The 20,865-nt window shown below is 47.5% G+C and overlaps 1 protein-coding gene across 1 annotated transcript in view; it reads right to left on the bottom strand.

Moving 5' to 3' along the window:
• Nucleotides 1-2,291: 2,291 nt before the first annotated feature.
• Nucleotides 2,292-20,865, bottom strand: part of LOC120037520 (uncharacterized protein C8orf34-like) — a 39,111-nt gene continuing 20,537 nt past the window's right edge. The window contains exons 5-8 of the mRNA XM_038983551.1: nucleotides 20,506-20,647; nucleotides 17,470-17,491; nucleotides 12,033-12,180; nucleotides 2,292-2,431 (exon numbers count right to left, since the gene is read on the bottom strand). Of these exons, the coding sequence (XP_038839479.1) occupies nucleotides 2,292-2,431; nucleotides 12,033-12,180; nucleotides 17,470-17,491; nucleotides 20,506-20,647 (452 nt within the window). The remainder of the gene's footprint in view (nucleotides 2,432-12,032; nucleotides 12,181-17,469; nucleotides 17,492-20,505; nucleotides 20,648-20,865) is intronic.

The raw sequence follows: 20,865 nt of genomic DNA, 5'->3' as shown, positions 1-20,865 counted from the left end.
CCTCTCCTATCAGATAAATACTGAGGGGACCCCCAAATTTTTTACCCCTCTCCTCCTCAGATAAATACGTGAGGGACCATACCCCACTCTCACTACATGATAAATACTGAGGGACTTTACCCCTCTCCTCTCAGATAAATACTGAGGGACCATACCCCTCTCCTCTCAGATAAATACTGAGGGACCATACCCCTCTCCTCTCAGATAAATACTGAGGGACCATACCCCTCTCCTCTCAGATAAATACTGAGGGACTTTACCCCTCTCCTCTCAGATAAGTACATGCTGAATAGACAGTAGAGCAGTGTTAGACCTGTCCCACTCTGTGTAAATGGAACTACCAAGTTATAGAGCAGACAGTCAGACAAACGGAAAACACACAACGAGCCAGCCATCAAGACAGACAGTCAGACAAACAGTCAGTCAGACAGACAAACAGTCAGTCAGACAGACAAATGGTCAGAGACAGACAGGTACGGGCCAGGTTTTCAGGGTAAAGGACAGGTAGGGATGAGGTGTTCAGGGTAAAGGTCAGGTAGGATGAGGTGTTCAGGGTAAAGGTCAGGTAAGGATGAGGTGTTCAGGGGAAAGGACAGGTAAGGATGAGGTGTTCAGGGTAAAGGACAGGTAAGGATGAGGTGTTCAGGGTAAAGGACAGGTAAGGATGAGGTGTTCAGGGTAAAGGACGGGTAAGGATGAGGTGTTCAGGGTAAAGGACAGGTAAGGATGAGGTGTTCAGGGTAAAGGACGGGTAAGGATGAGGTGTTCAGGGTAAAGGACAGGTAAGGATGAGGTGTTCAGGGTAAAGGACAGGTAAGGATGAGGTGTTCAGGGTAAAGGACGGGTAAGGATGAGGTGTTCAGGGTAAAGGACAGGTAAGGATGAGGTGTTCAGGGTAAAGGACAGGTAAGGATGAGGTGTTCAGGGTAAAGGACAGGTAAGGATGAGGTGTTCAGGGTAAAGGACAGGTAAGGATGAGGTGTTCAGGGTAAAGGACAGGTAAGGATGAGGTGTTCAGGGTAAAGGACAGGTAAGGATGAGGTGTTCAGGGTAAAGGACAGGTAAGGATGAGGTGTTCAGGGTAAAGGACAGGTAAGGATGAGGTGTTCAGGGTAAAGGACAGGTAAGGATGAGGTGTTCAGGGTAAAGGACAGGTAAGGATGAGGTGTTCAGGGTAAAGGACAGGTAAGGATGAGGTGTTCAGGGTAAAGGACAGGTAAGGATGAGGTGTTCAGGGTAAAGGACAGGTAAGGATGAGGTGTTCAGGGTAAAGGACAGGTAGTGATGAGGTGTTCAGGGTAAAGGACGGGTAAGGATGAGGTTTTCAGGGTAAAGGACGGGTAAGGATGAGGTGTTCATGGTAAAGGACGGGTAAGGATGAGGTGTTCAGGGGAAAGGACAGGTAAGGATGAGGTGTTCAGGGTAAAGGACGGGTAAGGATGAGGTGTTCAGGGTAAAGGACGGGTAAGGATGAGGTGTTCAGGGTAAAGGTCAGGTAAGGATGAGGTGTTCAGGGTAAAGGACAGGTAAGGATGAGGTGTTCAGGGTAAAGGACAGGTAAGGATGAGGTGTTCAGGGGAAAGGACAGGTAAGGATGAGGTGTTCAGGGTAAAGGACAGGTAAGGATGAGGTGTTCAGGGTAAAGGACAGGTAAGGGCCAAGTTGTCAGGGCCATGTGGCCAGGGTAAAGAACAGGTAGTGTGCCAGGTGGTCAGAGTAAAGGACAGGTAAGGGTCAGGTCATCAGGGTGAAGGACAGGTAAGGATGAGGTGTTCAGGGTAAAGGACAGGTAAGGGCCAAGTTGTCAGGGCCATGTGGCCAGGGTAAAGAACAGGTAGTGTGCCAGGTGGTCAGAGTAAAGGACAGGTAAGGGTCAGGTCTTCAAGGTAAAGGACATGTAAGTGCCAGGTGGCTGAGGTAAAGGACAGGTAAGGACAAGGTAGTCAGGGTGAAGGACAGGTAAAAAGACAGGTAGTCAGGGTAAAGGACAGGTAAGGGCCAGGTTATCAGAGTAAAGTACAGGTAAGGGCCAGGTGGCCAAGGTAAAGTACAGGTAATGGCCAGGTGTCCAAGGTAAAGCACAGGTAAGGACCAGGTAGTCAGAGTATAGGACAGGTAATGGCCAGATAGTCAGAGTAAAGGACAGGTAAGGGCCAGGTACTCAGGGTAATGGACAGGTTAGGGCCAGGTATTCAGAGTAAAGAGTAAAGGACAGGTTAGGACCAGGTAGTCAGGGTAAAGGACAGGTTAGGGCCAGGTTTTTGAGGAAAGAGTAAAGGACAGGTAAATATTTACCTTGCACACCTAGAGCAGATGTTGAGTGTGACCTTGGCCTGGGGTTCTGGGCAGTAGGAACTACGACCCTGGCTGAACTTACTGCCTGACGGAGCCAGCCCTGTTACCCCCTCCATTCGCAGGTCATCTAGGTCCTCTGGAAAGGGAGAGGGAGAGGGAGTAAGTGGAGGAGAGTGGAAGAAACAGAGGAGGAGACAGAGAAGGGGGCAGAAGGGGAGACATAGGAGGAGAGGAGGAGAGTGGAGAAGACAGAGGAGGAGGAGAGTGGAGGAGACAGAGTAAGAGAGTGGAGGAGACAGAGGAGGAAAGTGGAGGAGGAGAGTGGAGGAGACCGAGAGGGAGACAGAAGAGGAGACAGAAGAGGGGAGTGGAGGAGACCGAGGAGGAGCGTGAAGGAGGAGAGTGGAGGAGACCGAGATGGAGACAGAAGAGGGGAGTGGAGGAGGAGAGAGAGGAGGAGAGAGGAAGTGACAGAGGAGGAGAAAGAGGAGGAGAGAGGAAGTGACAGAGGAGGAGGCTGGAGGACACAGGAGGAGACAGAGGGGGAGAAAGAGAAGGAAGAGGAAGAGAGGGATCATCACACCACACCACCAGTACACCATCACACCGTCACAACATCACACAATCACACCATCACACCAGTACACCATCACACCAGTACACCATCACACCATCACAACATCACACCATCACACCATCACACCATCACACCAGTACACCAGTACACCATCACACCATACCACCATCACACCATACCACCATCACACCATACCACCATACCACCATCACACCATACCACCATCACACCATCACACCATACCACCATCACACCATCACACCATACCACCATCACACCATCACACAATTACACCATCACACCATACCACCATCACACCATCACACCATACCACCATCACACCATCACACCATACCACCAATACACCATCACAACATCACACCATCACACCATCACACGCAGGAGAGAAGAGGAGGTGAGGACAGTAGGAAAGGAGGTGAGGAGAGGAGGTGAGGACAGTTGGAGAGGAGGAGGAGAGGAGGTGAGGACAGGAGGAGAGGAGAAGAGGAGGTGAGGAGAGGAGGTAAGGACAGTAGGAGGAGGAGAGAAGTTGAGGACAGTAGGAGAGGAGGAGAAGAGGTGAGGACAGTTGGAGAGGAGGAGGAGAGGAGGTGAGGACAGGAGGAGAGGAGGAGAGGAGGAGAGGTGAGGACAGGAGGAGAGGAGGAGAGGTGAGGACAGTTGGAGAGGAGGAGAGGACAGTAGGACAGGAGGACAGTAGGAGAGGAGGTGAGGACAGTAGGAGAGGAGGTGAGGACAGTAGGAGAGGAGGTGAGGACAGTAGGACAGTATGAGAGGAGGTGAGGACAGTAGGAGAGGAGGAGAGGACAGTAGGAGAGGAGGTGAGGACAGTATGAGAGGAGGAGAGGAGGAGAGGACAGTAGGAGAGGAGGAGAGGACAGTAGGAGAGGAGGTGAGGACAGTAGGAGAGGAGGAGAGGACAGTAGGAGAGGAGGTGAGGACAGTAGGAGAGGAGGAGATGACAGTAGGAGAGGAGGTGAGGACAGGTGAGGACAGTAGGAGAGGTGGAGAGGACAGTAGGAGAGGAGGTGAAGACAGGTGAGGACAGTAGGAGAGGAGGAGAGGACAGTAGGAGAGGAGGAGAGGACAGTAGGAGAGGAGGTGAGGACAGTAGGAGAGGAGGTGAGGACAGTAGGAGAGGAGGTGAGGAGGAGAGGACAGTAGGAGAGGAGGTGAGGACAGTAGTAGAGGAGGACAGTAGGATAGGAGGACAGTAGGAGAGGAGGGGAGGTGAGGACAGTAGGAGAGGAGGAGAGGAGGAGAGGACAGTAGGAGAGGAGGTGAGGACAGTAGGAGAGGAGGAGAGGACAGTAGGAGAGGAGTTGAGGACAGTAGGAGAGGAGGAGAGGACAGTAGGAGAGGAGGTGAGGACAGGTGAGGACAGTAGGAGAGGAGGACAGTAGGTGAGGAGGAGAGGAGGTGAGGACAGTAGGAGAGGAGGTGAGGACAGTAGGAGAGGAGGTGGGGACAGTAGGAGAGGAGGAGAGGACAGTAGGAGAGGAGGTGAGGACAGTAGGAGAGGAGGTGAGGACAGTAGGAGAGGAGGACAGTAGGAGAGGAGGTGAGGACAGTAGGAGGAGAGGACAGTAGGACAGTAGGAGAGGAGGAGAGGACAGTAGGAGAGGAGGTGAGGACAGTAGGAGAGGAGGACAGTAGGAGAGGAGGAGGAGAGGAGGAGAGGACAGTAGGAGAGGAGGAGAGGACAGTAGGAGAGGAGGACAGTAGGAGAGGACAGTAGGACAGTAGGAGAGGAGGAGAGAAGATGGAAAGTATTTAAGTGATGTAATGTGAATAAAGAGGTCTGAGCCATGAAGATCTCCATCTCCCCTATCACTCACCACATCAGAGCAAAGCAGAACCTAAGAGCAGAGCTGGGAAGGGTACGGGTGTCTCTCTCTCTCTCTCTCTCTCTCTCTCTCTCTCTCTCTCTCTCTCTCTCTCTCTCTCTCTCTCTCTCTCTCTCTCTCTCTCTCTCTCGTGTGTGTGTGCGTGCATGTGTTCTCCTCCCTGCAGGTTTCCATTAGACGGACACTGACTGACTCTCTCTCTCTGTTCTAAATAAAGAACTGGAGTCATAATTACTACATTAATCTCATAAATAATATACATCTTCTGAGATGATGTGTTGACGGGTCTATAGTGGAATTATCTACCACACTCCCCCACACACAGAGATACACACAGAGATATATACACACACACACACACACTCCCCCACACACAGAGATATATACACACACACACACACTCCCACACACACAGAGATATATACACACACACACACACACTCCCACACACACAGAAATACATATACACACACACACACACAGAGATATACACACACACACACACACACACACACACACACACACACACACACACACACACACACACACACACACACACACACACACACACACACACACACACACACACAGATATATACACTCCCCCACACACAGAGTTATATACACACACACACACACACACACACAGATATATACACACACAAACACACACACACACACTCCCCCACACACAGAGATATATACACACACACACACACACTTTCTCACTCACACACACACACACACACCCTTTCTCACTCACACACACACACACACACACACACACACACACACACACACACACACACACACACACACACACACACACACACACACACATCTCCCACACCAGATCCAACCTATTTCATGTGAGGCCATGAGTTACATATGAGTGAACTCCATGCCTTTGTACGTGATACAAGCCCTAGCTGTGCCTCTGAGCTGTGAGCAGTGAGCAGTGAGCTGTTACAGTAGCTGTGAGCTCTAAGCTCTGAGCTATGAGCAGTTACAGTAGCTGTGAACTGTTACAGTAGCTGTGAACTGTTACAGTAACTGTGAGCTGTTACAGTAGCTGTTCAAAATCAAATTAGCCATCCTTTGCCTTGATGACAGTTTTGCACACTTTTGGCATTCTCTCAACCAGCTTCACCTGGAATGCTTTTCCAACAGTCTTGAAGGAGTTCCCACATATGCTGAGCACTTCTTGGCTGCTTTTGCTTCACTCTGCGGTCCGACTCATCCCAAACCATCTCAATTGGGTTGAGGTCGGTTGATTGTGGAGGCCAGGTCATCTGATGCAGCACTCCATCACTCTCCTTCTTGGTCAAATAGCCCTTACACAGCCTGGAGGTGTGTTGGGCCATTGTCCTGTTGAAAAACAAAATGATAGTCCCACTAAGCTCAAACCAGATGGGAGGGCGTATCTCTGCAGAATGCTGTGGTAACCATGCTGGTTAAGTGTGCCTTGAATTCTAAATAAATCACTGACTTTTGTCACCAGCAAAGCACCCCGACACCATCACACCTCCTCCTCCATACTTCACGGTAGGGAACCACACATGCGGAGATTATCCGTTCACCTGCTCTGGTTTCTTTGCAGAAATTTGACCACAAAGGCCTGATTCACACAGTCTCCTCTGAACAGTGTATGTTGAGATGTGTCTGTTACTTGAACTCTGTGAAGCATTTATTTGGGCTACAATTCCTGAGGCTGGTAACTCTAATGAACATATCCTCTGCAGCAGAGGTTACTCTGGGTCTTCCTTTCCAATCTGAGGCTGGTAACTCTAATGAACTTATCCTCTGCAGCAGAGGTTACTCTGGGTCTTCCTTTCCAATCTGAGGCTGGTAACTCTAATGAACTTATCCTCTGCAGCAGACGTAACTCTGGGTCTTCCTTTCCTGTGGCGGTCCTCATGAGAGCCAGTTTCATCATAACGCTTGATGGTTTTTACGACTGCACTTGAAGAAACTTTAAAAGTTCTTGACATTTTTCGGATTGACTGACCTTCATGTCTTAAAGTAATGATGGATTGTCGTTTCTCTTTGCTTATTTGAGCTGTTCTTGCCATAATATGGACATGGTCTTTTACCAAATAGGGCTATCTTCTGTATATCACCCCTACCTTGTCACAACACAACTGATTAGCTCAAATGCATTAAGAAGGAAAGAAATTCCACAAATTAGCTTTTAACAAGGCACACCTGCTGATTGAAATGGATTCCAGGCTATGGTATGCCCTACTGAAAACACCATGGAAACAGGAGAATTCAGCACAAGACAGTAGCTGCTATTCCATCACTGGCCACTAGAGGTCACAGTAACCTCATACACACAAGTCTCAAAGTTTATTCGCCACGTGCACAGGATACAACAGATGTTAAGTTCTTACCATGAGAGCTTTTTGGTAACAATGCAGTGATAATAATAATAATATGAATAATATTATTAATAATAATAATAATATAAGAAGAAGAAGAAAAAAGAAAGAAAATAATCCTAAATCGAATAAAACATTTAAGTAAGAATAAAAACCTCACAAGAACTACGATGACAGTTAAAGAAACAAATTGTTGCAAATGTATTCAAATCAAAACAAACTCAATTCGGCAGGGCATGGACTCTACAAGGTGTCGAAAGCGTTCCACAGGGATGCACCATCAATAAGACTCATAGACCTCTCTACCTCTCTACCATCTCTGTTTCTCTGTATCTCTCTACTCTCCAGCACCAGTCTGGCAGGCCACTCAGTAAGACTGATAGACCTCTCTACCTATCTACCATCTGTCTCTCTCTACTCTCCAGCGCCAGTCTGGCAGGCCACTCAGTAAGACTGATAGACCTCTCTACCTCTCTACCATCTGTCTCTCTGTATCTCTCTACTCTCCAGCGCCAGTCTGGCAGGCCACTCAGTAAGACTGATAGACCTCTCTGCCTCTCTACCATCTCTGTTTCTCTGTATCTCTCTACTCTCCAGCACCAGTCTGGCAGGCCACTCAGTAAGACTGATAGACCTCTCTACCTATCTACCATCTGTCTCTCTCTACTCTCCAGCGCCAGTCTGGCAGGCCACTCAGTAAGACTGATAGACCTCTCTACCTCTCTACCATCTGTCTCTCTGTATCTCTCTACTCTCCAGCGCCAGTCTGGCAGGCCACTCAGTAAGACTGATAGACCTCTCTGCCATCTCTGTATCTCTCTACTCTCCAGCGCCAGTCTGGCAGGCCACTCAGTAAGACTGAAAGACCTCTCTGCCATCTCTGTATCTCTATACTCTCCAGCGCCAGTCTGGCAGGCCACTCAGTAAGACTGATAGACCTCTCTGCCTCTCTACCATCTCTGTCTCTCTGTATCTCTCTACTCTCCAGCGCCAGTCTGGCAGGCCACTCAGTAAGACTGAAAGACCTCTCTGCCATCTCTGTATCTCTCTACTCTCCAGCGCCAGTCTGGCAGGCCACTCAGTAAGACTAATAGACCTCTCTGCCATCTCTGTATCTCTATACTCTCCAGCGCCAGTCTGGCAGGCCACTCAGTAAGACTGATAGACCTCTCTACCTATCTACCATATGTCTCTCTGTATCTCTCTACTCTCCAGCGCCAGTCTGGCAGGCCACTCAGTAAGACTGATAGACCTCTCTGCCATCTCTGTATCTCTCTACTCTCCAGCGCCAGTCTGGCAGGCCACTCAGTAAGACTGAAAGACCTCTCTGCCATCTCTGTATCTCTCTACTCTCCAGCGCCAGTCTGGCAGGCCACTCAGTAAGACTGATAGACCTCTCTGCCTCTCTACCATCTCTGTCTCTCTGTATCTCTCTACTCTCCAGCGCCAGTCTGGCAGGCCACTCAGTAAGACTGAAAGACCTCTCTGCCATCTCTGTATCTCTCTACTCTCCAGCGCCAGTCTGGCAGGCCACTCAGTAAGACTGATAGACCTCTCTGCCATCTCTGTATCTCTATACTCTCCAGCGCCAGTCTGGCAGGCCACTCAGTAAGACTGATAGACCTCTCTGCCATCTCTGTATCTCTCTACTCTCCAGCGCCAGTCTGGCAGGCCACTCAGTAAGACTGACAGACCTCTCTGCCATCTCTGTATCTCTCTACTCTCCAGCGCCAGTCTGGCAGGCCACTCAGTAAGACTGATAGACCTCTCTGCCTCTCTACCATCTCTGTCTCTCTGTATCTCTCTACTCTCCAGCGCCAGTCTGGCAGGCCACTCAGTAAGACTGATAGACCTCTCTACCTCTCTACCATCTCTGTCTCTCTGTATCTCTCTACTCTCCAGCACCAGACTGGCAGGCCACTCAGTAAGACTGATAGACCTCTCTACCTCTCTACCATCTCTGTCTCTCTGTATCTCTCTACTCTCCAGCACCAGTCTGGCAGGCCACTCAGTAAGACTGATAGACCTCTCTACCTCTCTACCATCTCTGTCTCTCTGTATCTCTCTAACCTCCAGCACCAGACTGGCAGGCCACTCGGTAAGACTGATAGACCTCTCTACCTCTCTACCATCTCTGTCTCTCTGTATCTCTCTACTCTCCAGCGCCAGTCTGGCAGGCCACTCAGTAAGACTGATAGACCTCTCTACCTCTCTACCATCTCTGTATCTCCATACTCTCCAGCGCCAGTCTGGCAGGCCACTCAGTAAGACTGATAGACCTCTCTACCATCTCTGTCTCTCTGTCTCTCTTTCTTCCAGCCCAGGTCCAGTCTCAGTGGACTGTACCGGGCCAAACCCTTCAGTATATCAGGCCAAGCCTTCACACAGAATTACAAATGACCTCAGTGCATCATTCCCTCTGAATAACTGCATGGTCCAAGCACACCAAGAAATCTGTGAAGATGGCAAAACCTATTCCCTCTCAGGAGACTGAAACGATTTGGCATGTGTCCTCAGATCCTCATAAGGTTCTACAGCTGCATCCCAGTACATCACTGGGGCCAAGCTTCCTGCCATCCAGGACCACTATACCAGGCGGTGTCAGAGGAAGGACCTAAAAATTGTCAAAGACTCCAGCCACCCTAGTCATAGACTGTCCTCTCTGCTACCGCACGGCAAGCGGTACCGGTGCGCCAAGTCTAGGTCCAAGAGGCTTCTTAACAGCATCTATCCCCGAGCCATAAGATTCCTGAACATCTAGTCAAATGGCCACCCAGACTATTTGCATTGTCCCCCCTCTTTTACACCGCTGCTACTCTCTGTTGTTATCATCTATGCATAGTCACTTTAATAACTCTACCTGCATGTACATATTACCTCAACTAACCGGTGCCCCCTCACATTGACTCTGTACCGGTACCCCCCTATATATAGTCTCCTATTGTTATTTCACTGCTGCTCTTTAATTATTTGTTATTCTTATCTCTTACTTAAATAAATAAATAAATACAACGTTTTTACTGCATTGTTGGTTAAGGGCTTGTAAGAAGCATTTCACTGTGAGGTCTACTCCTGTTGTATTCGGCGCATGTGACAAATATGTGATTTGATTTGATTTGATTTACCTTCCACAAAGCTGTGAATGATCTGAGAGACAAGGCAAGAAGGGCCCTCTATGCCATCAAAAGGAACATAACATTTGACATACCAATTAGGATCTGGCAAAAAATACTTGAATCAGTTATAGAACCCATTGCCCTTTATGGTTGTGAGGTCTGTGGTCCGCTCACCAACCAAGAATTCACAAAATGGGACAAACACCCAATTGAATCTCTGCATGCAGAATTCTGCACACAAAAAAAATAGTTTTTGTACAATCCAAAACCCCAAGCAATGCATGCAGAGCAGAATTAGGAAAAGAGCCTGAAAGGAAGCGATGCCCACACATTACACCACAAAGCCCTCACCTACAGAGAGATGAACCTGGAGAAGAGTCAGAGCCCTCACCTACAGAGAGATGAACCTGGAGAAGAGTCAGAGCCCTCACCTACAGAGAGATGAACCTGGAGAAGAGTCAGAGCCCTCACCTACAGAGAGATGAACCTGGAGAAGAGTCAGAGCCCTCACCTACAGAGAGATGAACCTGGAGAAGAGTCAGAGCCCTCACCTACAGAGAGATGAACCTGGAGAAGAGTCAGAGCCCTCACCTACAGAGAGATGAACCTGGAGAAGAGTCAGAGCCCTCACCTACAGAGAGATGAACCTGGAGAAGAGTCAGAGCCCTCACCTACAGAGAGATGAACCTGGAGAAGAGTCCCCTCAGACAGCTGTTTCTGGGGCTCGGTTCACAAGCACAAACAGACACAATTAAGCAACACAATTAAACCCAACCACATTATGGTTAAAGATAACTATTTAACACACTGGAAAGAATCAACCAAAAACAGAGCAAACTAGAATGCTATTTGGCCCTAAACAGAGAGTTCACAATGGCAGAATACCTGACGACTGTGACTGACCCAAAATTAAGGAAAGCTTTGACTATGTACAGACTCAGTGAGCATAGCCTTGCTATTGAGAAAGGTCGCCGTAGGAAGACATGGCTCTCAAGAGAAGACAGGATATGTGCACACTGCCCACAAAATGAGGTGGAAACTGAGCTGCACTTCCTAACCTCCTGACAAATGTATGACCATATTAGAGACACATATTTCCCTCAGATTACACAGATCCACAAAGAATTCGAAAACAAACCCGATTTTGATAAACTCCCATATCTACTGGGTGAAATACCACAGTGTGACATCACAGCAGCAAGATTTGTGACCTGTTGCCACAAGAAAAGGGCAACTAGTGAAGAACAAACACCATTGTAAATACAACCCATTTTTATATGTTAATTTATCTACCTCTGCTACTCGTACTACAACTAGTTGCACATTGCTAAAACACTGTACATAGCTGATAATATACCAAATGTCTTTATTTTTTTAAAACCTTTTTAGTGCAATATTTACTGTTAAATTCTAGTACTTTTTAGTTGATGTTGTTACATTTGTTTATTTCACTTGTTCACCACGCCATTAAAGCCCCTTTTGAATTGAATTTTGAGAGAGCGAGAGAGAGAGAGTGATAGACAGAGAGGAAGAGAGAGAGGAAGAGAGAGAGGAAGAGAGAGAGAGAGAGAGAGAGAGAGAGTGTGTGTATAACTATCTAGTTACATGTACTTTCCATGTTGTATTTAACCATGTCAGCCGTAGTGAGGAAGCTCAATGACCCTCAGTAAAAATAGTCATTATTGTCACTGATGTGTTTTGACATTGAATCAATGAATGAATCAGTGAATCTGTATTGGGTGTGATTTGTTGTTGTTGTTGTTAGTATTATTGAACAGGAAGGAAGAAGACAGACCCAGCAGCTCCATGACGTCGTCGTCGTCCTCCATCTCCTCCTCGGTGAGTGAGGGGGCGGAGCTATGGGCGGAGTCAAAGGATTCTTGGGACAACATGGCCGCCAGGAGCCTCTTGTGGTGCTGCTGCTGCTGCTTCAACCCTTTACTCTTCCCACTGCAGAGACAGGAAGGGGAGTGGTTACAACAGGAAGGGGAGTGGTTCAAACAGGAAGGGGAGTGGTTCAAACGGGAAGGGGAGTGGTTCAAACAGGAAGGGGAGCGGTTCAAACAGGAAGGGGAGTGGTTCAAACAGGAAGGGGAGTGTATACAACAGGAAGTGGAGTGGTTCAAACAGGAAGGGGAGTGGTTCAAACAGGAAGGGGAGTGGTTCAAACAGGAAGGGGAGTGTATACAACAGGAAGTGGAGTGGTTCAAACAGGAAGGGGAGTGGTTCAAACAGGAAGGGGAGTGGTTCAAACAGGAAGGGGAGTGTGTACAACAGGAAGTGGAGTGGTTCAAACTGGAAGGGGAGTGGTTCAAACAGGAAGTGGAGTGGTTACAACAGGAAGGGGAGTGGTTAAAACAGGAAGTGGAGTGGTTCAAACAGGAAGGGGAGTGGTTCAAACAGGAAGGGGAGTGGTTCAAACAGGAAAGGGCGTGGTTCAAACAGGAAGGCGAGTGGTTCAAACAGGAAGGAGAGTGGTTCAAACAGGAAGGGGAGTGGTTCAAACAGGAAGGAGAGTGGTTCAAACAGGAAGGGGAGTGGTTCAAACAGGAAGGGGAGTGGTTCAAACAGGAAGGAGAGTGGTTCAAACAGGAAGGGGAGTGGTTCAAACAGGAAGGAGAGTGGTTCAAACAGGAAGGGGAGTGGTTCAAACAGGAAGGGGAGCAGTTCAAACAGGAAGGGGAGTGGTTCAAACAGGAAGGGGAGTGGTTCAAACAGGAAGGGGCGTGGTTCAAACAGGACGGGGCGTGGTTACAACAGGAAGGGGAGTGGTTCAAACAGGAAGGGGAGTGGTTCAAACAGGAAGGGGAGTGGTTCAAACAGGAAGGGGAGTGGTTCAAACAGGAAGGGGAGTGGTTCAAACAGGAAGGGGAGTGTATACAACAGGAAGTGGAGTGGTTCAAACAGGAAGGGGAGTGGTTCAAACAGGAAGGGGAGTGTATACAACAGGAAGTGGAGTGGTTCAAACAGGAAGGGGAGTGGTTCAAACAGGAAGGGGAGTGGTTCAAACAGGAAGGGGAGTGTGTACAACAGGAAGTGGAGTGGTTCAAACCGGAAGGGGAGTGGTTCAAACAGGAAGTGGAGTGGTTACAACAGGAAGGGGCGTGGTTCAAACAGGAAGGGGCGTGGTTCAAACAGGAAAGGGAGTGGTTCAAACAGGAAGGGGAGTGGTTCAAACAGGAAGGGGCGTGGTTCAAACAGGACGGGGCGTGGTTACAACAGGAAGGGGAGTGGTTCAAACAGGAAGGGGAGTGGTTCAAACAGGAAGGGGAGTGGTTCAAACAGGAAGGCGAGTGGTTCAAACAGGAAGGGGAGTGGTTCAAACAGGAAGGGGAGTGTATACAACAGGAAGTGGAGTGGTTCAAACAGGAAGGGGAGTGGTTCAAACAGGAAGGGGAGTGTATACAACAGGAAGTGGAGTGGTTCAAACAGGAAGGGGAGTGGTTCAAACAGGAAGGGGAGTGGTTCAAACAGGAATGGGAGTGTGTACAACAGGAAGTGGAGTGGTTCAAACCGGAAGGGGAGTGGTTCAAACAGGAAGTGGAGTGGTTACAACAGGAAGGGGCGTGGTTCAAACAGGAAGGGGCGTGGTTCAAACAGGAAAGGGAGTGGTTCAAACAGGAAGGGGAGTGGTTCAAACAGGAAGGGGAGTGGTTCAAACAGGAAGGGGAGTGGTTCAAACAGGAAGGGGAGTGGTTCAAACAGGAAGGGGAGTGGTTCAAACAGGAAGGGACGTGGTTCAAACAGGAAGGCGAGTGGTTCAAACAGGAAGGGGAGTGGTTCAAACAGGAAGGAGAGTGGTTCAAACAGGAAGGGGAGTGGTTCAAACAGGAAGGGGAGTGGTTCAAACAGGAAGGGGAGTGGTTCAAACAGGAGGGGGAGTGGTTCAAACAGGAAAGGGAGTGGTTCAAACAGGAAAGGGAGTGGTTCAAACAGGAAAGGGAGTGGTTCAAACAGGAAAGGGAGTGGTTCAAACAGGAAAGGGAGTGGTTCAAACAGGAAGGGGAGTGGTTCAAACAGGAAGGGGAGTGGTTCAAACAGGGAGGGTAGGGTTAAACTAAGAAGGGGATGAGTTAGAGGGGACCTAGGTTAGGTTAGACGTTGGATAGGATTTTATAACCACAGCCAAGAGTTTTTCCTGGTACGTTTAGATGGCCAGGAAAAAGGGTGGCAGGTTGCCTAGCGGTTAGAGTGTTGCGCCAGTCAGTAAATGAACTGTTGTTCGTTTTGAAAAACTGTCAATGTGCCCTTGATCACATCGTTATTATTATCATTGTCAATGTGCCCTTGAACACATTGTGAAACAGACTGGCACCAAGGCTGACAGAGAGAGAGAGAGAGAGACACAGAGAGAGAGAGAGAGACACACACAGAGAGAGAGAGAGAGAGAGAGAGAGAGAGAGAGAGAGAGAGAGAGAGAGAGAGAGAGAGAGAGAGAGAGAGAGAGAGAGAGAGAGAGAGAGAGAGAGAGAGAGAGAGAGAGAGAGAGAGAGAGAGAGAGAGAGAGAGAGAGAGAGAGAGAGAGAGAGAGAGAGAGAGAGAGAGAGGGAGAGAGGGAGAGAGAGAGAGAGAGAGAGAGAGAGAGAGAGACAGAGAGAGAGAGAGAGAGAGAGAGGGAGAGAGAGAGACAGAGAGAGACACAGAGTGCATGAGAGAGAGAGAGAGAGCATGTGAGGGGCCTAATCATAAGTACACTATATATACAAAATTATAAATTGGGTGGTTTGAGTCCTGAATGCTGATTGGCTGACAGCTGTGGTATATCAGACCATATACCACAAGTATGGCAAAACATTGTTACTGCTCTAATTACATTGGTAACCAGTTTATAATAGCAATAAGGCACCTCAGGAGCTTGTGGTATATGGCACATCCAGGCACTCCGCTTTGCGTGGTGCATAAGAACAGCACTTAGCCGTGGTATATTGGCCATATACCACACCCTCTCAGGCCTTATTAATTAAGTATGGATTAGTGGATTCGGCTATTTCAGCCACACCGGTTGCTGACAGGTGAATAAAATTGAGCACACAGCCATGCAATCTCCATAGACAAACATTGGCAGTAGAATGGCCTTCCTGAAGAGCTCAGTGACATTCAACGTGGCACCGTCATAGGATGGCACCTTTCCAACAAGACAGTTCGTCAAATTTCTGCCCTGATAGAGCTGCCCCTGGTCAACCGTAAGTGCTGTTATTGTGAAGTGGAAATCTCTAGGAGCAACAACAGTTCAGCCTAGAAGTGGTAGGCCACACAAGCTCACAGAACGGGACCGCCGAGTGCTGAAGCACGTAGCGCATAAAACTCATCGTCTGTCCTCGGTTACAACGCTCACTGCCGAGTTCCAAACTGCCTCCGGAAGCAACGTCAGCACCAGAACTGTTTTGTCGGGAGCGTCATGGGCCGACAGCCTAAGATCAACAACGCACAATGGCTGTAGTGGTGTAAAGCTGAGTGTGTGTGTGTGTGTGTGTGTGTGCGTGCGTGCGTGCGTGCGTGCGTGCGTGCGTGCGTGCGTGCGTGCGTGCGTGCGTGCGTGCGTGCGTGCGTGCGTGCGTGCGTGCGTGTTATTATCAGGTTGCTGGATCGAATCCCCAAGCTGACAAGGTAAAAGTGAAAAAGCTAAATCTTTCACCTAAAGTCAAGAGGCTGGCTGGGCGGGTGGTGGGAGCATATCGAGAGAGAGAGACACAGAACCCTTCTCAAATCTTTTTGGCTCTATAACAAAGAACAAACTGCAAAAACATATACATGATCAAAATACAAACCATCCAACTCAAAAAGCCTCTGGTGTTGATGGTATCCTTAATGAAATTATAAAATATACAGACCATAAATTCCAATTGGCTATACTTAAACTCTTTAACATCATCCTCAGCTCTGGCATCTTCCCCAATATTTGGAATCAAGGACTGATCACCCCAATCCACAAAAAAATCTGAAGATCTCATACAATGCTGTGTACTACTCCCTTCACAGAACAGCGCAAACTGTCTCTAACCAGAATAGAAAGAAGGGTGGGAGGCCCCGGTGCACAACTGAGTAAGAGGACAAGTACATTAGAGTGTACCCGCAAAACACCAATCTCAACGTCAACAGTGAAGAGGCGACTCCGGGATGCTGGCCTTCTATGCAGAGTTCCTCTGTACAGTGTCTGTGTTCTTTTGCCCATCTTAATATTTTCTTTTTATTGGCCAGTCTGAGAAATGTTTTTTTCTTTGCAACTCTGCCTAGAAGGCCAGCAACCCGGAGTCGCTTCTTCACTGTTGACGTTGAGACTGGTGATTTGCGGGTACTATTTAATGAAGTTGCCAATAGACACTCTAATGTACTTGTCCTCTTGCTCAGTTGTGCACCGGGGCCTCCCACCCTTTTTTCTATTCTGGTTAGACCTCCGTAGAATTCTATGTTATTTAAGTGCAAACCACTGGTATCATTAATGCAGTTTGACCACCAGAGGGCATCTTTGAGAAGCATTTTAATAGCCTTCAATATTGGCTGTACTAGACCATTTAAAAACTGTATGCAGGCTATGGAAGAACTGGGACATTTTCAGCTTCCAGGAATTGTGTACAGATCCTTGTGACATGGGGCCGTGCATTATCATGCTGAAACTTGAGGTGATGGCAGTGGATGAATGGCACGACAATGGGCCTCAGGATCGTCACTGTATCTTTGTGCATTCAAATTACCATCGATAAATGCAACTGTTTTCGTTGTCTGTAGCTTATGCCTGCCCATACCATTAACCCCACCGCCACCATGGGGCACTCTGTTCACAACGTTGACATCAGCAAACCACTCGATCACTCAACGCCTTACACGCTGTCTGCCATATGCACGGTTCAGTTGAAACCGTAATTCATCCGTGAAGACATGAAGGTGAGTATTTGCCCACTGAATTCGGTTACGATGCCAAACTGCAGTCAGGTCAAGACCCTGGTGAGGACGACGAGCACGCAGATGAGCTTCCCTGATGTGGTGATCCTTGGTGGACATTCCTGAGACATCTACGACATTGTGTTGTGTGACAAAACAGCACATTTTAGAGTGGCTTTTTATTCTCCACAGCACAAGGCGCACCTGTGTAATCATCATGCTGTTTAATCAGCTTCTTGATATACCACACCTGTCAGGTGGATGGATTATCTTGCTAAAGGAGAAATGCTCACTAACAGGGATGTAAACACATTGGTGAACAACATTTTAGAGAAAGCTTTTTTGTATTGAACATTTCTGGGTCTTATATTTAAGCTCATGAAACATGGTACCAACACTTTACATGTTGCGTTTATATTTTTGTTCAATGTATTATAGATTATTGTATTATACGGTGCCTTTGGAAAGTATTTAGATCCCTTGACTAGTTACGTTACAACCTTACTATAAAATTGCTTAAATAGTTTTTTCCCCTCATTAATCTAAACACAATACCCCATAATGACAAATCAAAAATAGTTTTTTAGAAATTTGTGCTAATTTATGAAATAAAAAAACTGAAATATCACATTTACATAAGTATTCAGACCCTTTACTCAGCACTTTGTTGAGCACCTTTGGCAGCGATTACAGCCTCGAGTCTTCTTGGGTATGACGCTACAAGCTTGACACACCTGTATTTGGGGAGTTTCTCCCATTCTTCTCTGCAGATCCTCTCAAGCTCTGTCAGGTTGGATGGGGAGCGTCGCTGCACAGCTATTTTCAGGTCTCTCCAGAGATGTTTGATCGGGTTCAAGTCCGGGCTCTGGCTGGGCCACTCAAGGACATACAGAGACTTGTCCCGAAGCCACTCCTGCGTTGTCTTGGCTGTGTGCTTAAGGTCATGTCCTGTTGGAGGGTGAACCTTCGCCCCAGTCTGAGGTCCTGAGCGCTCTGGAGCAGGTTTTCATCAAGGATCTCTCTGTACTTTGTTCCGTTCATCTTTGCCTCGATCGTGACTAGTCTCCCAGTCCCTGACACTGAAAAACATCCTCACAGCATGATTCTGCCACCACCATACTTCACTGTAGGAATGGTGCCAGGTTTCCTCCAAACATGATGCTTGGCATTCAGGCCAAAGCTTTCAATCTTGGTTTCATCAGAGGCCTAATTGGTGGAGTGATGCAGAGATGGTTGTCCTTGTGGAAGTTTCTCCCATCTCCACAGAGGGACTCTAGAGCTCTGTCAGAGTGACCATCAAGTTCTTGGTCACTTCCCTGACCATGGCCCTTCTCCCCAGATTGCTCAGTTTGGCCGGGTGGCCAATTCTAGGAAGAGTCTTGGTGGTTCTGAACTTCTTCAATTTAGAAATTATGGAGGCCACTGTGTTCTTGGGGACCTTCAATGCTGAAGAAATGTTTTGGTACACTTTCCCAGATCTGTGCATCGACACGATCATGTCTCAGAACTCTAAGGACAATTCAACCTCATGGCTTGGTTTTTGCTCTGACATGCACTGTCAACGGTGGGACCTCATATAGACAGGTGTGTGCCTTTCCAAATCATGTCCAATTCATTTTACCACAGGTGGACTCCAATCAAGTTGTAGAAACATCTCAAGGATGATCAATAGAAACAAGATGCACCTGAGCTCAATTTCGAGTCTCATAGCAAAGGGTCTGAATACTTATGTAAATAAGGTATTTCTGTTTTTACTTTTTTATACATTTGCAAAAAAAAATCTAAAAACCTGTTTTCACTTTGTCATTATGGGGTATTGTGATGTCATTATGGGGTACTGTGATGTCATTATGGGGTATTGTGATGTCATTATGGGGTATTGTGATGTCATTATGGGGTATTGTGATGTCATTATGGGGTATTGTGTGTAGATTGATGAGAAAAAAATGTTTTGTTTACTCCATTTTAGAATAAGGATGTAACGTAATAAAATGTTTGATAAAGTGAAGCTGTAACTGAACCGAATAGTTCCCAAAGGTACTGAACAACAATATAAACACAACATGTAAAGTGTTGGTCTCATGTTTCATCATCTGAAATAAAACATCCCAGAAATGTTCCAGCTTAATTGGCACATTTAAGTTCAGTATATATTATAATTATTATTATAATTATATTATATTCCCTATATATTATAATACATCCCGCACACACACATCTTTCCCCAATCTGATACCCCAAACAACAGGATGTCTCCCACTAATCAAACGATAGAATAACCTAATGAGGTTTCAAAAAGTAGTGTGTGTGTGTGTGTGATTTATGATTTAATATCTGATCCTCTCTAATTATCTACATCCCAAATGGTCACCTAACACGGAACACACACACACACACACACACACACACACACACACACACACACACACACACACACACACACACACACACACACACACACACACACACACACACACACACACACACACACACACACACACACACACACACACACACACACACACACACACACACACCGCCTCCTCACAGTCCCACAGTTAATATCACCACGGCAACATCTGGAAGCGGGCCTTGGAGAGAGAGGAGGGGGGGGGGGGGGGACCTGTGCAGTTTTACAAAAACATTCATTTAGATTAGATTGGATTACTTTAATAGTAGTGGGTGATATAACACCAAACGACAGGTATCCCCTTACATAGACTGGCTTTGTCAGCCTGAGTGCCAGTCTGTTTGTGCCATCATGCCAACTCATTGTCACTTACCGTCATGACAAACAGTCTGGCTTTCTTAAACGTTTGACTTCAGAAAGAGAGCAATGGCGATGGAAAGAGCACAAACAGATCTGGGACCAGGATAATAACTTGGGAATTTAAAAAAGTGTCTGAGCCTAGCTAAATGAGATTAGCTGTAGTAGTCAGTGGTAAATTTGGGTACAGCGTCATTCAAACAGATGTTTGATCCTGGTTGTGAAATAGGATTAAAGCTGCTGATTCCAAGGGGTATTCCTGAGGCTGCCGGGAATGACGCCCAACAAGTCTGCGTCCCAATTGTCACCCCAATATAATGCACAACCTATGACCAGAGCCCTATGGGTAGTGCACGATATAGGGACGAGGGTGCCTTTCAGGACAAAGAAAAAGTCCCCCTCTCCATTCCAGCTAGAGCATAAATCAATCTTAATTGGCACACACACACACACACACACACACACACACACACACACACACACACACACACACACACACACACACACACACACACACACACACACACACACACACACACACACACACACACACACACACACACACACACACACACACACACACACACACACACACACACAAACCCTTCCCATTCTCTCCTACCTTCCGGCAGGGCTGCTATCAGCGCTCCCCCAAGCCTCAGTCTTGGTCCTGGGGACTGGGGGTTGGAGCATCTCTGCTGCCAGTGGGTCGGGGTCTTCCTCCTCCCTGCCCACCCACTCCCCCACCACCCTGGGCTGCAGCACTGAGTTATACCCTCCCAGGCTCTGGAGGGAGGGGGAGAAAGGGATAGAAAGAGAGAGATTGTCATATTGACATTACATTCAGAGTGTTTGACGATGATACTTCCTTGCCAGATATTAAATATAGACGCTATCAAAACCAAGAGGGAGGTATCATGAGAGATCATGAGAATGAGAGAAGTGCAATACAACCCAAACATCAATACAACCCAATACAACC

The sequence above is a fragment of the Salvelinus namaycush genome, unplaced genomic scaffold (assembly GCF_016432855.1).
Source record: "Salvelinus namaycush isolate Seneca unplaced genomic scaffold, SaNama_1.0 Scaffold1740, whole genome shotgun sequence".
In the NCBI taxonomy this organism is placed as follows: Eukaryota; Metazoa; Chordata; class Actinopteri; order Salmoniformes; family Salmonidae; genus Salvelinus; species Salvelinus namaycush.
This window is presented reverse-complemented; position numbering and strand designations above follow the sequence as displayed.